Source organism: Lemur catta, chromosome 14, assembly GCF_020740605.2.
Source record: "Lemur catta isolate mLemCat1 chromosome 14, mLemCat1.pri, whole genome shotgun sequence".
Lineage (NCBI taxonomy): Eukaryota > Metazoa > Chordata > Mammalia > Primates > Lemuridae > Lemur > Lemur catta.
In genome coordinates this window covers 53,409,852-53,425,575 of record NC_059141.1, presented here as the reverse complement: position 1 = coordinate 53,425,575, position 15,724 = coordinate 53,409,852, and the positions used below count along the sequence as shown (strand labels likewise).

Below are 15,724 nucleotides of genomic sequence, written 5' to 3'. Positions count from 1 at the left end.
AAAGCAGACAACCTATTCAAGAGTTCATTTGAAAATGAATGAGAACAAACACCAAAAAAATAAAAAATAAAAAAACAGTTATATGATAGAAACTTCCATGACTAGGAAGAGGCGTGAGTGATGAAACTTTTCTGTGTCTTGATATGGAAGGAAGGCCGGTAGTTACTGGGTACGTACACAGGTACGAATTCCTCGAACTGTACATTTTACTCTATGTAAGTTATAATTCAAAAAAAAAAAAAAAACCAACAACCAAAAATAAAAGCTGAGTGCCCAAGAAAAAGCTTTTAAAAATAGGCCAGGCGAGGTGGCTCATGCCTATAATCCCAGCACTCTGGGGGGCCGAGGTGGGAGGATAGCTTGAGCTCAGGAGTTACAGACCAGCCTGAGCAAGAGCCAGACCCCCTCTCTACTAAAAATAGAAAAAAACTAGCCATTAGCCAAGCGTGGTGGTGAGCACCTGTGGTCCCAGCTACTTAGGAGGCTGAGGCAGGAGGATCGCCTGAGCCCAGGAGTTGGAGGTTGCAGTGAGCTATGATGATGCCACTGCGCTCTAGCCAGGGTGACAGAGTAAGACTCTGTCTCAAAAAATAAATTAATTAATTAACTAAATAAAATAAATGTAGGATGGTTGCTGCCATCCCCACCCCACCCCCAGCATGCCTCTCCTGAGATGGTGTTCTGGCAGAGGATGGCAATGGCAAGGCCCTGCCTCTTACTTAGAACAAAACTTCAGTCCCTACTGAACTCATATATCGATATCATTGGTGATAAAGTGATCTGAGCACAAATTGAAATAGTTCCCAGGAAGAAAGCATTCATGTTTGGGAAGCCAAACAAAAGACTCATCAGGAATAGCATGTAGTGCCCTGACCTACTATAAATACAATATTTCTTGCCCAGAAGGAATTTCAGCTGGGTAATGAGTCCCTTTGAGGACAAGACTGGTGCCTCTTGGCTGAAGAGGAGAACTAGGTCTCTGTCACCACCATGTCTTTGCCGTAGGCAAGATGACCTGAGTCATGCAGCCCAAGGATCCCTGCTAGAGTTTTATCCTATGTTATTGTTTCCTAAAAACTACCGCAGGATGACATCGCATTAGTTTGAGTGAGCAGAATTTTATCACTTAGCCATATGATGTGAAGAATGAATGAGCTTGGATCAGAACAGATCCCTAACAAATACGTGTTATACGGGCCCAGTTATCTATATGGACCCCTTCCAGGACAAATCCATGACATCTCTCGGAAATCGTGAGTGGGATTAAGGCACAGGGCATTGGTTGGTCCAAGCGTGACAACTTCCTGGGGTAACCTCTGACATCACACCCCATGCAGAACATGGGCCTTCCCTCATAGATGCACCCGGTGGGGTGGGGGAGGGGCAGGATTCAGATGTCACCTCCACGGGGACTCTGGAAAGTCACTTAACCACATCTTTTCTGATGCAACTGACTTACTTTCTGCCTCCATGTTTGTTAAAAGTCCCGCCGAATTTATTCCGATTCAGGATGAGAGCAGCAATTTCGGGCACGTAGCGGGCAAACATTGCCTGCATGCATGAAACAAAGAAACAAGAGCCAAAAAAAAAATGGCATGCAGAGAGGATTCTACCGCAGTGGAGGCAGCAAAACCTCTTGTCATACTTACTTTCTTCCACTAACCGCACTATAGGAGCCCCCGTATTTCTTGCGGTTTCCTATTAACTCTATGATTTCAGGGACGTAGCTGGCAAACATGGCCTGAGAAGATAGGAGACAGAAGAGAGACTAAAAAGACAGGCCAAAGAAAGGGAGGGGATCTTTTCAGAAGGGGGGACACTAAGATCTGAAAACACAAAAGGATTAGACCTGTGAAGGTGTATATCGATATGTCGGATCATAAAAAATAAAAGCACAAAAAGGGCAAGTTCCTGAAAATACATGGGACAAAACAAACATCAGCCAACCTTGACGACTAAAAAAAAAAAATGAAAAAGAACAACAAAAAAAAACACAACCGAGAAAAATGCAAAGGAGACAGGCACAGGCAAATAAGGGTGACATCTAGCTCTTCTTCTTGATGAAAAATAAGTAATAAGTAAAAGGGTGCATAATGGTGAAACTAAACACACACACACACACACACATTCACACACACATTTTTGCAAGAGAAGATCTTTCTTTCTCATTAAAATTCAGAGGAGAGTCAATGCCTTTATGAGTGATTAAAGACAATAAACACCAAAAGAGGATTAAAAATAAACTTTTCTATTAAAAAAAATCACTAGAAAACACAAAAGGTAAATTTAGGAAATCACATGGGAGGAAAAGACAGCACGGAGAAACACGAATCTGCCATGTTTTGTCCAACAAACATCTTCTTGTGGCTGGATAAGTAAGTCTTGTTACCTACGGGCACCTCGACAACGCTGTAGAAATGCCTGTGTTAACGTACACACACATGCACATTTATATACGTTTTTAAATGTACATGTCCTATGCATACAAAACAGAGAGATATGTATGCATCACTAAATATAAATGTGTGTGCAGTGTACATACATGAACGCCGTGTTCGAATTAGGATTTCAATCACTTGCTTTGCTGTGTGCAGCAAAAATCTAAACTTAAAATGAGCTACTTGGAAAGATAAAATGCAGCCACTGCCAATGTGTGGCCAGAAATCCCCCTGGAATGATATCATAGGGATGGTTTAGTGCCACCTCAAGAGCTGCTTGGACCAGAAAAACAAATAGTGAAACTTTCTTACAAAACAAAAGGAGGAAAAATATTCCATTTATTGCTGCAGAATGGAGTGGGCTGTTTACAAAGCTGCACTCTGATCACGTGGTGATGTCCACCTGGACCAGACCAAGGTGCTCTCCATCCTCCGACGTGGAAACCCTTCTCTTTAGGGCAGGCCCCAGCCACAATGTTTGTTGGAAGTTTGGGGAGGAACAAACAGGGGAAGGGGGAGCTCTTGAAACCGCAAACTGTCTACAAAGTACCGACAACATCTACCAGGGTCAATGACAGCAACTGTCCTTGTAGCACATCAGATGTTGAATTACATTACTAAAGGATAGACACTCTCACTTATTAACAGCACTTTCTTAAGAGAATTAGGTTTGCTCCTGGCTACGTGGCTGTCTCTGACCAGGGCAGGGCACCTGGATCTATGGGGTAAGAGTAATACACCAAAGAAATAAGCAGAAAAGTCACTGTCATCTTTGGATTTACTTAGCCTGATTGCAACATTAAGGCAACCATTTGCTTCTTGTGCAGAAACACAGTACAAAAATACAAAGCTTTAAGGAAATGTATCATAGAAAATATTAATGATCATAAAAAATCAACATGATAATAAAGAGTTTTTACCAGTCCCCCGAGGATGAAGAAGACCATGAAGAGACGCCCAAGCGTGGTTTTTGCATAAACGTCCCCATAACCAACAGTGGACATGGTGACCATGAGTAAATAGACACATTCCCAGTATGTGAGAGCCTGGTTGTTTTGGAAGTTTTCCCATGGGTCCCCTGAATTCTCCACCTAAAGCAAGGGGGAACGGGGAGAAAAAAAGAAAAACATCATATATTTAAGTGTGTGTGTGTGTGTGTGTGTGTGTATGGATGAGAGTGTGTATCTCTATATACAATAACCCAGGAAGCACAGAGCTCCCGCAAGCTGCCTGCTGATGCATATTGTTCTCCACGCAAGATGTCTGCATCCCCGGGCTGAGTGCTGTGAGTAAGGGCTCAGAAGCCCTGAGCAGGTACCAGAGAGAGTGGAGAAGCAGCGGGAGGAACTGCCCTCCTGACTGATCGGGGCAGACAGGGGAAGAAAGGAGGGCAATATCTCTAGGTCATTTTTCTTCTCACAATTACAGGTCTGAAGCATTTTGACCGAGGAGATGCCAGGTGGGCCCTGCCCCTTCAGATCTTCTGTCCTACCCCAAACAGCATGTCTGGGAGTCTGACCTGCTCTGCTTCCTTTGTAGAGCGCCAAGAGCGGTCCTACCCTCGAGACCGCAGGGCTTTCCCCAGGAGCACAAAACGTGAGCTCGTGAGAGCAGTTTGCATTTGCACAGTGCTTTAGACCAAAGGCCGGCAAACTTTTTCTGTAAATGGCCAGATAGTAAGTATTTTCCGCTTTGTGGGCCACACAAGTCCTGGTCTTAACTACCCAACCCTGCAAAGGCAAAGCTTCCATGAATAGGCACGGCCAGATCTGGAGAACTTCGACCTAGGACTGTAGTTTGCCCAGCCTTGCTTTAGACTTCACCAAACACGTTCCAGTCTTCCCGTCACATCTGATCTGCCCACAAGAGTGTGAGGTGGGCAAGAGAGATACTTGAGATACTCTCAGGAGAGAGGGCGTGCTGAGGCCCGTTGTCCCCAGATACTGGCCCCACAGCACTGACAGCCAATGTCTGGGGTGTACCAGCACGGCCCAGGGACAGCCGGCCCTCGGCCTTCAGCTATGCCTCTGCAGGATTCACACACCAGTTTGTCCTCAACGTGCCATTTTCACAGGGGGTTTTCTGGCGAACCAGAAGGTCTTCCCAAAATAGTAAGGTAAGGTCACCAGCTTATTAAAGACAACTATCTTCTCCACATATGTGACTTTGGCACTTGGTTAGAACAAGAATTGGGGTGATTAAGGGTGATTTCAGCCAAGAATCCCTTCAGTATTAAGGGCTGGGTTGGGAACCCCAGATCTGGTGACTGACTGTGAGTCCCTGGCTGCCATCCCAGGCTTTTCTTCCTTCGGCTGATGCTTACAAAATCCCAAGTGCTGGGTAGTTAAATGCGTCCTTCTGCCCCTTATGCAAATAGAGGCTCAGCAAGGGAAAGTCATCTTTATTCAAAGTCTCATCGTTAGATGAGGTTCCTTCCAGTTGCAACAGTCTGTGTGCTTCCAGCACAAGCAATGCTCTCTAAAAGCAGGGGAAAAAATCCCCCTGGGGAGAGGAGAAGGGGTTGACTGCATAATACGATGGTTTCCATGAGTCATTCATATAAAAGAATTAGCATTTTTTGAGGTACAAAATAACCTGACAAGTAATCAGGCAAAAGAATCAAAGGTGGCTTTTTGTAAGGGGGAAGTGAGAGAAATTGAAGAATCTGAATTTGTCCTTTACGTAGAGATGTGGGTCAAACTTCCAACCTCGTCCCCAGCCGAGACCTTTTCCAGGCGTTTGCTGAGGAAGCACTGCCATCTTGTGGCTCACTGGGGTTATTGCAGACAGAATGAAAAATCTGCTAGAAGTCCTGTTGCAACAGGGATGAGCTGGAAATGCAGGTTAATAGTGCAAATTTACTCACCATTTGGAACTCGTTTGGGGTAAAACGGTTGAAAACTCAAACAATTGTGCGGTTGCTTCCCCATTTCCTGTCTACAACGGAGGTGAAGTTTCTCTCCAGTGAGACAAATTTCAGGTAATAAAATGACTCAGAGAGGGGCTTGTTCTAGGCAGGCCAGGGCGGAAGGCTCTTCAAGGGCACTTACCAAATGGATGAACCCAGCTGCAGTTAGCCACGTGCTGATAAATATGGAGAGCAGATTCACCAGCTTGATGGAATTACTGTGCAAAAGAGACAAGCAAAACCTCCAAGTTACAAAGGGAAGAGCCTGCTGGGGCTGCCTTACAGGGTAACGGCGCCCCTTTGGGGGGTGGGGCGGCCACTCTGCCTCCCAGCCACGTCTCCATTGTAAGGGAATTTCTGGAGGGTGTGTGAGTTGGTCAAACAGGAAGGTCACAACAGAGCGGACACGAAAATTATACCCGGTCCCTGAATTAAGCCCCTCTAATTTTGTTAAAACTTAAAAAAAATAATAACTTATTTTGAAAATTTTTCAAATTTGCAGAAAAATATAAAAACCAGCATATAGCATACTTGTGTGCCCTTTACCTAGACTGATCAATTATGATCAATCACATCTGCATTATCTCTTTGTATGATTTTTTCTTTCACTTTCTCTTTTTCTTCTCCTGTTCTTATTCTTTCCTTTTGTATTTTTTTTTTTTTTGGCCAAACCATTTAAACATAAGTTGTAGACATCATGACAATCCCTAAATACTTCAGCACTCAACTCCTAAGAAGAAGGACATTATGCAACCTAATCACAATACCACTGTCACACCTAAGACAACATGAAATCAGTAACATTATCTAATATGCAGTCCTTACTTAAATATCTCTAGTTGCCCCAAAATTATGTGTATCGATGTTTTCCCTTTTCCCCCCACCCCAAGTTTCATACATTGCATTTGGCTATTATGTGGCTTTAATCCAGTGGTCAGGAAACTTTTTCTGTATAAGGACAGAGAATAAATATTTTAGGCTTTGCAGGCTATACAGTCACTATCACAAATATTCAACTCTGCTGCTGTGGCATAAAAGTAGCCTTAGACAACATGTGAAGGAATGAGTGGTTGTGTTCCAATGAAACTTTTATTTACAAACACAGGCAGCAGCCCGGATTAGCCCATGGGCTGTCGTTTGCCTACCCCTGCTTCGGTATCTTTTAATCTGTAAGTATTAATAATGCTTTTCCCCTGCCCATTGTTTTTATTTAATTTATTTATTTATTTATTTATTTATTTATTTATTTATTTATTTATTTATTTTTGAGACAGAGTCTCACTCTGTTGCCTGGGCTAGAGTGAGTGCCGTGGCATCAGCCTAGCTCACAGCAACCTCAAACTCCTGGGCTCAAGCGATCCTCCTGCCTCAGCCTCCCGAGTAGCTGGGACTACAGGCATGTGCCACCATGCCCGGCTAATTTTTTCTATATATTTTTAGTTGTCCAGCTAATTTCTTTCTATTTTTAGTAGAGATGGGGTCTCACTCTTGCTCAGACTGGTCTCGAACTCCTGAGCTCAAACGATCCGCCCGCCTCGGCCTCCCAGAGTGTTAGGATTACAGGCGTGAGCCACCTCGCCCGGCCCTTATTTGTTTTTAATGACATAAAATTTTGTATGAATCCAGGCTGTCTTACAGAATGTCCCATATTCTGCATTTTTCTGATAGCTTCCTCATGATTAGATCCTGTTTTTTTATCATTTTAATAAATTTTGTTGTGTATATTTGAAGTTTACAATATGATGTTACGGGATACACACAAATAGTAAAATGGTTACTGAAGTAAAGCAAATTAACATACTTATCATCTCACATAGTTATTTTTGTGACAAGAGCAGCTAAAATCTACTTATTTGACAAAAATCCCAAGTACCGTACAGTTTCATCAACTATAGTCCTATGTTGTGCATTAGATCTCTAGACTGACTCATCCTACGTATCTGCTACTTTGTAGATCAGATCCTATTTCAATACTCTGTGAAGAATCTCTGCTGGGGTGGCATCACACGAGAATACCCAAACTCAATGACTCCGAGACCGGGTCCCTTCCCTTGGTGCTTGGTGAAGACTGAGTGCCAGAGCTCGCTGCTGAAAGGTGCCCGTCTCCGTCTGTGATGACTACGCCACCTTGAGGCGAGACTCTGAGGCAGCATGAATACCCTGTTTCCCAGCAACCTTACACCTGATAATTTTAGCATCCACTGGTGTTCCTTGAGTGGATCGATTGGATCTCACTAAATTGTAAGCTCCGTGAGAGCCGGGACCTTGTCTGTCTGGATCCCAGGAGCCTCCATGAATATGTACTGAATGCTCTGGTCTCTTCCTCTACACCCTTCCCGCTAAACTTCACCCTGCTCACTCTCCCCGGGGTAGAGCTTTTTGAACGTTGCTGTCAGCAGGTCACTTTGCTGTCCAAAGGCGTCTCCTTAACTAAAACATGATGTCCAAACTCTCCTCTTCCATCTTCAAAACCTTGTGAAGTCCCGGGCTCTCCTAATCACTACTCTTCCACATAAACTCTTGGAACAGTCATCACAGCTAAACCTATTTACAATAGCTCTGTTTGTGCTATCACTCAGCCAGAAAGCCCTTCCCATCCACCCAAATCGTTCTCATTCTTCAAAGTCTAGTTCAACCCCCACCTCTTCCTTCAAGGGTTCCCACCCTCCTGCAATACAAAGTGATTTCTCCTCCTGGCTCTTACCTCCAGCCATTCACTGGCAACTAATCCTACTGTCTTAAGACATTTTTCGTAAAATTTTAGATTGCTATTTAACTCTCGTGTTCCTTGCTGCATCTTGCGGAAAAGAACTCTCATTTTCCGCCTCTCGTATTTTCCCAGGAGTGGGGCCTCCTACAGCCTGCGGGCTTGCTCGGCCCATCGGTCTTGGTCAATTCATAGCTGCTACAGCTGCCTTCTCCCCCCTCTTTCTTTTGGGGAACGGATGACTTAAATTCTAAGAGTTTAAGATCACAGTAATAGCATCACTAACATTTTTACAGTTGTTTTCCAGTGCTCACCACATGCACTACCATTCCGAGTGCTTTATAAATACTAACTCATTTAATTCTCACAACAACAATCTATATTCCTGTATATAACTGCACAGAGGTCTTAACTTTCTCCAGAGTTGATTCTGACAGTTCGTGAAAAGAATAAGCAGATACTCTAAATTTTGTGGGTAAGACTGATCTTTGGAGATGTGGGGAATGACTTCCTTCTGGTTTAAAAACTTAGGCTAGAAAAACATCAAAACTGTCTGTTCTGTTTTTCTTGGTCACTTTTTAGACTTGCTAGATTGCAATAGTTGCCAATATGTCTTAAAAGTCCTATGTGCTGGGTACTTGAGACCGTCTGGGGCTGTCCCCCCTTTGAGAGAAGAGGGCGGCCTCCTATAGCACCCACTTTTGTGCCTAATGGTGCAATTGGCTCCACGGCTCTAGAAGTTCGAAGGCACCAAGCTGGCAAGCACAGATCTTCTAAGTCCTGACCTTTAACCCTTTTCCAAGACACCACCATGGGTCATGCTGCCCCCACCTCACCTCTAAGTAGTTTCTGCAGCTGTGAAGGGAGATCGCCAACTGACCAAAAAAAAAAAATGTTTAAAATCTTCCATCTAAGCCTCTCCTTGGAGCTGAGAGAAAACATAACTCTTGCTTCTCTGCTCTCTGGAGTAGCCGGACAGCCCCAGAGGCCTAATCACTGGTCTTCCAGAGTCTTCCCTCCCTGGAAGGGCAACCCCCTCAACCAGAGATTGGCAGAGTATAAACAAGGAAAACAGATATAAGGCATCCACCCAGTGAGCCCTGCAAGTGAAGGAGCCCTGGCAGACAAGGAACTCCACACGGGTTCAGCTAGGCCAGGACCACATCCTGTCCTCAACAGGCTGCTCAGTGGAAAACCAGCATAGAGCAGAACCCTCCTGTGCCTCTACCTTGTAAGCCCTCTAAGGTGTGCTCTACCATTGGAGAGCAAGAAATAGATGATGAACAGGTAGCCGGTGGCAAAGGGAGAGAACTTAGGAGGGCATGCATTGTGCATTTTCTCAGGGCATAATTAAATACCAAGTGGATTCACTTACATACTCCTGGATCCTTGGGACCTGAACACAGCAGTGTGCTACCAAGAACCATGTGGAGTCTTCTCTAGATATTAAACCTATTGGAGTCTGTGAGCCTCATGGCGCTTTGGGGGAATGGCCTAAATATAGTGATTATTAAACTCTAAATGATTGTCACAGTTATATTAACAGTGCTTAAGGGAGCTCTTGCTGTGTATAGAACATTTCATCACGGTTGCTGAAATGGTGCATATTCAGCTCTGAAATCTGATTATTTTTATGACATTGGCATTATCACAGATCCTTAGGTTTAGGAATTTACTTTCCAAATTAAACTCTCCGAGCAAGCAATCATCTGAAAGCTATGCACTAAAGATGCAAGGTTAACCCTTGGTGGATGTCCTCCATACTCTGAAATGCAAACCTGCCAGGTTGAGTAGGGCTCCTTGGAAGGAGGGAGTCGGGAAGTGCCAGGAGCAGGGCTGTGTGCTCTTCATGGCAAAAGAGCCCACCGGGGATTGTCATGTTTGGGCCAAATATGAAGCTACCAGTGGTTAGAATGATTAGAATCATTCAGATTCTAGCCCCTTTCCTATTCCTTGAGAGAGGGATGGACTGTGATCTTATCATGAAAACCTGGCTCACCCAGAGAAAATTATTCTTATGTTTCCATTATAGTTTCTGAGTCCCCATCCCAGGAGTTCTCACTGGGAGGACACAGCAAGTCACCGAAGGGCAGGCACAGGATTCTTGTAGATCAGAGACCTTTTCCAGGACTCTGTGGGTGCTGTAAGTGACAGTCTGACTCCTGAGATTGCACCTGCAAACACAGAGCTGCTTGAGGCCTTCTTTGTCCTCTGTGTAATTGACAAGCCATGTTTTGGTTAAGGTTGAAAACGCCATCTACTCTGCACAAAGAAGTGCAAATGTGTCCCTGTTCTGCTCGTCTCCAATTTTCTTCTTTGTTTCTGGTGGAGAGGACAGCCAGGTGCCAATGGCCTTATCTTTTGTTTTATTGCTGTCTTTGATGGACAGAGGTAAAATGCTCACCCCTCAAAAAGTCTACTGGACTGCACCACTCTGCAATGAATGGTCTGAACTATGAGTGAGGCAAGGAGTAAGGCAGAATCAAGTTCTGCCAGCTCACCCCTTAATTATCCCTGGACCCCTCTTCTCCACTCGGACTTGCACTGCCCAGGCCATTCCCTAATACCTCTTCCCTGGACTACTGCCCCGACTGGTTTTATGGTCTTCAAGGTCCTACATGCTTCAAACCCACTCTACACCATTGGTGGAATAAGAGATCTTTCTAAAATGTAAATCTGACCATTTTTGCTCTACTGATTAAAATCCTTCAACGGTTCTCTCTCACTTTCAGTAAAATCCACAAATCTAAGAGCCTTCAGGATCGGGCCTCTCCCTGCACACCCCCATCTCCAGATAGACCACTCTTCTTTACAAACTTTACCTTGGAGCCATTTCTAAGGTCATATATGCTGTGGAGTTTTAGTCTCCAAAATGCCTCCTGTAAACGTGTTGGCTAGGTCAGTGAGAGCCCAGACGTATAATGGAATGCTAGGTGGGAAGTAAAGTGGCGTGGTGGGTAGCAATGGTCACCTCTAAGTGGGGTGGGGTGGGGGCAATTTTACTTTATCCTTTACAGTTTTTGTATTAATACATTGTTGCAATGTTTACAATGAGCATATTTTATTTTAATAATTAGAGGAAACAAAGCAATACCCATTTTGAAAAAAAATAGCTAAATGATCCATGCTTTAATCATCAACAGCTCCACAATCAATGAGATGTGGAATTACAGCCTTTAAACAGAGCGGCTTACTTTGCTCTGACCGTACAATACGTGTTGTAGCATCTGTACATCAGCTTGCCAGTCTGCAGGGCGACTGAGGACCTGCCAGCAGCTTAGACAGTGAGGAAGTCTCCTCACCTCCCTTTTTTACCAGGCCAGTTTCAGGCTACAGAATATTCTGGACCCTCTGTTGGCCTTCAGTCTGGAGATTCAAGGAATTGACTTGCCCACTTCATCCTGTGCACCCCAGCTTCCCTTCTGCTGCTCTCTCAATTCTTACCTCTCCCTCCCACACCCATGTGCTTTTCTGCACCATTTCCTCCAGCTCCTGGCTGAGCAAGGCAGCCAAAGAACAAAAAATGAAAGAGCAATTCCAAATCATTATTTCAAATCACATTGCAAAGCCTCCATCCCTACCTAATGCCACAGATTGGCAGGGATGTGCTGCCAGAGAAAGCCAGACAACATCTCCCTAAAGATGACCACAGGGTTTCCACCCGTCCACCTGGAAGGGTCACCATGAAAGCTGCAAAGTACAGACAAGTCATAAAGAATCACGCAAAGTCCAAAGCCCTACAGAAACCAAGGCTTCCACTTCTCTGTGGCACAGCTTCAGGGTTGATGCTTAGGGGTGCCCAGAAGAAGGAGCAGAGATTAGCCAGGCACCAGGAGGGCGAATGGGCTCAGCGAGCTGTCCTGGGGCTTCTAGAGTTCTTAGAATTACATGAAGTTTTAATCCATGGCGGGTGAACTGGCCAGGCCTCCTCTTCCACCTCAGAACCCCCAATGTCTGGGAGCACAGAATTACTCAAGGGTCCCCCAAGTGCCATGTTTTCTCACCTGTGTACTTTTTGTAGTGTCCTTAATTAGAAGTTGGCCCCACCCTCCCTAGCCCTCCCATGCCCAGCCCACTGGGATGACACCTAGTTTTTTTCAAGGCTTACCTAAAACACCCCCTTCTCCTTGAAAATATCCTTGACTGCCCCCAAACTCACATCAAACCCAGCTTAAGTACTCTCCTCTGTGCCTCCCAACCCCTGGGCACATCAGCACCAACCACATCCCAGTGGGCTCCTTGAAGGCAGGACTCTATCCTCGTACCCTCCTTGCTGCTGGCACAAACAGGTGCTCACATCGGGCTTGTTAAATTAACTCAATTACCTGGTCATGACCAGAGCGATGGGAACTTGGAAAACCCAAGTTGTGGGGTCATTATGTAAAGCTCCCTCTGACAACAGGATTCTAATTGAGCGGGAAGTGGGATGCTGGGAAGATGCTGTTTTGGGGCCAGGATGGCAGATGCCTGACCAGCTGCCACCCCATGACTCTGCCCTATGGTCACTTTCCCCCTTCTCCGCTGGCTGGCTGCTTCAGCTTTGTCCCTCTGCACTGGGAACTTGAACCATCCACAACTGCACAGTTGCCAGGGATGCCAGAGCTCTTTCCTGCATCCAAAGGAAAGAAAAGAATCTTTTCCAAGGAATAGGAAATGGGCAGTTATACCAGAAAAAGATCAGAAAAAGATACTCAGATGGCCCATCATTCTCTGAAGTCTAGAGGGGATCCATAGAGTACACGAGGAGGCAAGAGCACAGTTATCTCGTCATTATTCTTCAGAGCAATGGAACATTCTTAAATAAAATGTTGATGTCGGAGAATAAAAATCTCCTGAATTTATGGGGCAGACGTGAAGTGGGGAGAGAGATACTGCACGATGTTGGAGTATGAAGGGCTCCTCATAACACCATCCCCACTAGAAAAAAAAAGTGTCTCTTAAGGACAAGATCCCATGCTTGGCACTGAGTGCTCACCAATTCTACCTGAAAAAATACAGTCTAGTGGAGCAAATCTGACATAGGTAGATACTGGTGATGCTAGCTTTGCTGAGCATTTAAATTTCAAGAGTACTATGATTCTATTGCATAGAAGAGCCATAAAAAGGTAGAAATCAAGGTTATTGTTACTCAAAGGAAAATATAAAGAATAACGATATTCTCTATATATGAACAATATTACATTATCACTTAGAGATAGAGAACTGATACATTCTTACCTCAGGGTCATGAACATATTTTAAAAGACATCAGGGGCATTAGATGCCCTTTTCCTTTTTAACTTGGCTAATAGGAAGTGAATTTGACCTCACATTCACATAGATGAATAGTTAGAGACAAGAAACCATTTGGAATTAAAGCAAAACAAAATAAGCAAACAAAAAACACTACCACCCAAAGGGGAAAGACAAAATTGGTTAAATTTGCTGGATGTGTTGGGTTCAGGAAGCTGGGTCCTGGTGTGCGTTCCTGGGAACATGATGCTGAATCCAGGCTCCCAGAAATGCAGGTATATTAATTACAAACCACAAAGTGCACAGGTGTCCTGTTTTTAATCATTTATCAAGCACATTAAGGGCAACCAAAGAGGAAACGGAACATTAGAAGTGAGCTTCTTAAAGTGTAATTTCCTAGAAGAGAAATTTATGGCCTGTATTTATTCTCCATTAGAGTCCGTCTAACCTCTTTTATTAGTTTATTCATCAAGACAGCCCTGGTTTCGGGCCAGCTCTGCAAACCGGCAGGTCATCAGGAACGAGACCCTCCGGGGGATTTTCCTCCTGGTCCAGTTGTGTTTTCCAGATCATAACACAGTTAGCAGGAGTAGTCACGGTGCATTCAGCAGGAGGTTTTTAGGTCCTCCCCAAAAGGCAATTCACAGATCAAGCCCCCAGGGCTGTATGGATATAAAGTGAACCTCTAAAAATGTGCTTTGAAATGAAATGATTTCCTGTTTGCCGTATGAGGTCTGTGATTGCCTCTCACAGCATTGCTTCTATTGCCTTTACGACTGGGTTCAATTTCTTATTTAGCGATGTAATAAAGGGGCGATTCAGAACCTGGCAGCAAGGACCTCCCAATGAATGAGCAAATCTCTCCCTCATCCACTGGCACCTCTGCCCCTGGCGCCGGGGCTCATCTCTGAGCAACCACACTGGGCACCCAGATATCAGCCACGTGTCCCCCAAACCCAGCCCGACTTCCCCACGTGCACGGCTGTTTTCCCCCTGGCCCTGCAAGAAGAGAACAACCCAAACCCTACTCTGGGGTTTCCTCTCCATCTCTGTGTTAAATCACTCTTTCTGTGAATAATATAACTCTAATTTTACGATGATGAAAACAAACACACCGGATATCTACAGCTTGGCATTGGGAACCGAAATGAGGAAAAAAAAAATATATGAGAAAAAAAAAATCTTACCTTGTTTTAAGAATATTCAGAAACTGCAAAATTTCTGAGAACTGTATCAGTCTGAGAGCTCTTAAAAATCTCAAACCTGGAAAGAGAAATGAAATAGAGACACATTATTTTCAATGCGTGGTTTTAATGTTTCACAGTCTGACATCTGATTTACAGCTGCCCAGGGCTGAAGGGATATAAAGTTCTTGCAGAAGATAAACCAGCCGGTACCTCGGATATATTCCTTCATTCTGATTCTTGGCTGGTTTAATCTCAGCTCGTAAACTGATGTTCCCATTATAAGGGTGTCCTGCGTGGAGCCACGTTAGGGACAGGGCTGGTGGGGGGAGCCCGGGTTACCGAGCTTGCCGTCAGGTGATCTCTGAGTTAAAGCACTGTTTCTTAGTACCTAGTTGTGTGGCAGGATTTAGTCTCTGGAAAATGCTGGGAATTGCGATAGCTCAGGGTAACTCTTGCGCTAAAAACAGATTAAGAATAAATCGGATAACCTTATGTCTTTGATGGATATTTTTTATCTTTATCTTTGGCCCCGATAAAATGAAGAATATAGCCCACAGTGTTATCTGTTTTCTACAAAGTTCTATATTTTTCTCACAATCGAAAAAAAAAAACAAACCCCAGATCAGTAAGATATCATGCTCTACAAATTCAGGATTCAAAACTTATATAATTCCACTTTTACTAAGTGTTAAGATAAATGTTCGTCCTTTTTGGATCAGCAACCTCTCTTGAATGGAAAAGAAGAGTCAGTGTTTCTAGGTGGTAGAAGACAGAGAGACAGAGAAGGAAAACACAATGAAGGATTTTTTTAAAATGTAAGTTATTATGGTGCTTTAACAGCCAGGAGAGTAAACTCTATTTCTGTTGAGGTTAAACTCATGAGTAGAAGACATTCTGAGTAGGTCATGGGCTGTAACATCTCGGCTATGGCACAGCAGAATGACTTACAAAATGCTGATTATCGTAGTTTTGAGACACACTGAATATCACACCCACTTCCGGGGCATTTTCTTTTGCATATTTTCCGGGAGCATTTTATTAAGCACAGCCACGCCATGTGCTTACCGCTGCGCTAAGCCCATAGCAGACTTAGCTGACATCTCTGAGCCAGGGGGTGAGACCTTGTTCTGCCTCCACGAGTGAGTTGGCAAGGGGGGTCTAACGCACAGGGGTGGGAAGACGCAGGGGTGGATCTGTTTAGGTAATAAGGGAAAATTCACGTCAACTCACAGTGGGGGCTCAGAAATCTGCA

General features: G+C 44.3%; 1 protein-coding gene across 6 annotated transcripts in view; it reads right to left on the bottom strand.

Annotated features, from left to right (window-relative positions):
* KCNMA1 (potassium calcium-activated channel subfamily M alpha 1) overlaps positions 1-15,724 on the bottom strand; it is a 722,666-nt gene that overhangs the window by 228,846 nt on the left and 478,096 nt on the right. For all 6 annotated transcript variants that reach the window (XM_045568450.1, XM_045568451.1, XM_045568452.1 and 3 more), the window contains 4 exons: positions 14,473-14,548; positions 5,489-5,564; positions 3,359-3,529; positions 1,650-1,741 (listed from right to left, as the gene is read on the bottom strand). In XM_045568450.1, coding sequence (XP_045424406.1) covers positions 1,650-1,741; positions 3,359-3,529; positions 5,489-5,564; positions 14,473-14,548 — 415 coding nt within the window. The remainder of the gene's footprint in view (positions 1-1,649; positions 1,742-3,358; positions 3,530-5,488; positions 5,565-14,472; positions 14,549-15,724) is intronic.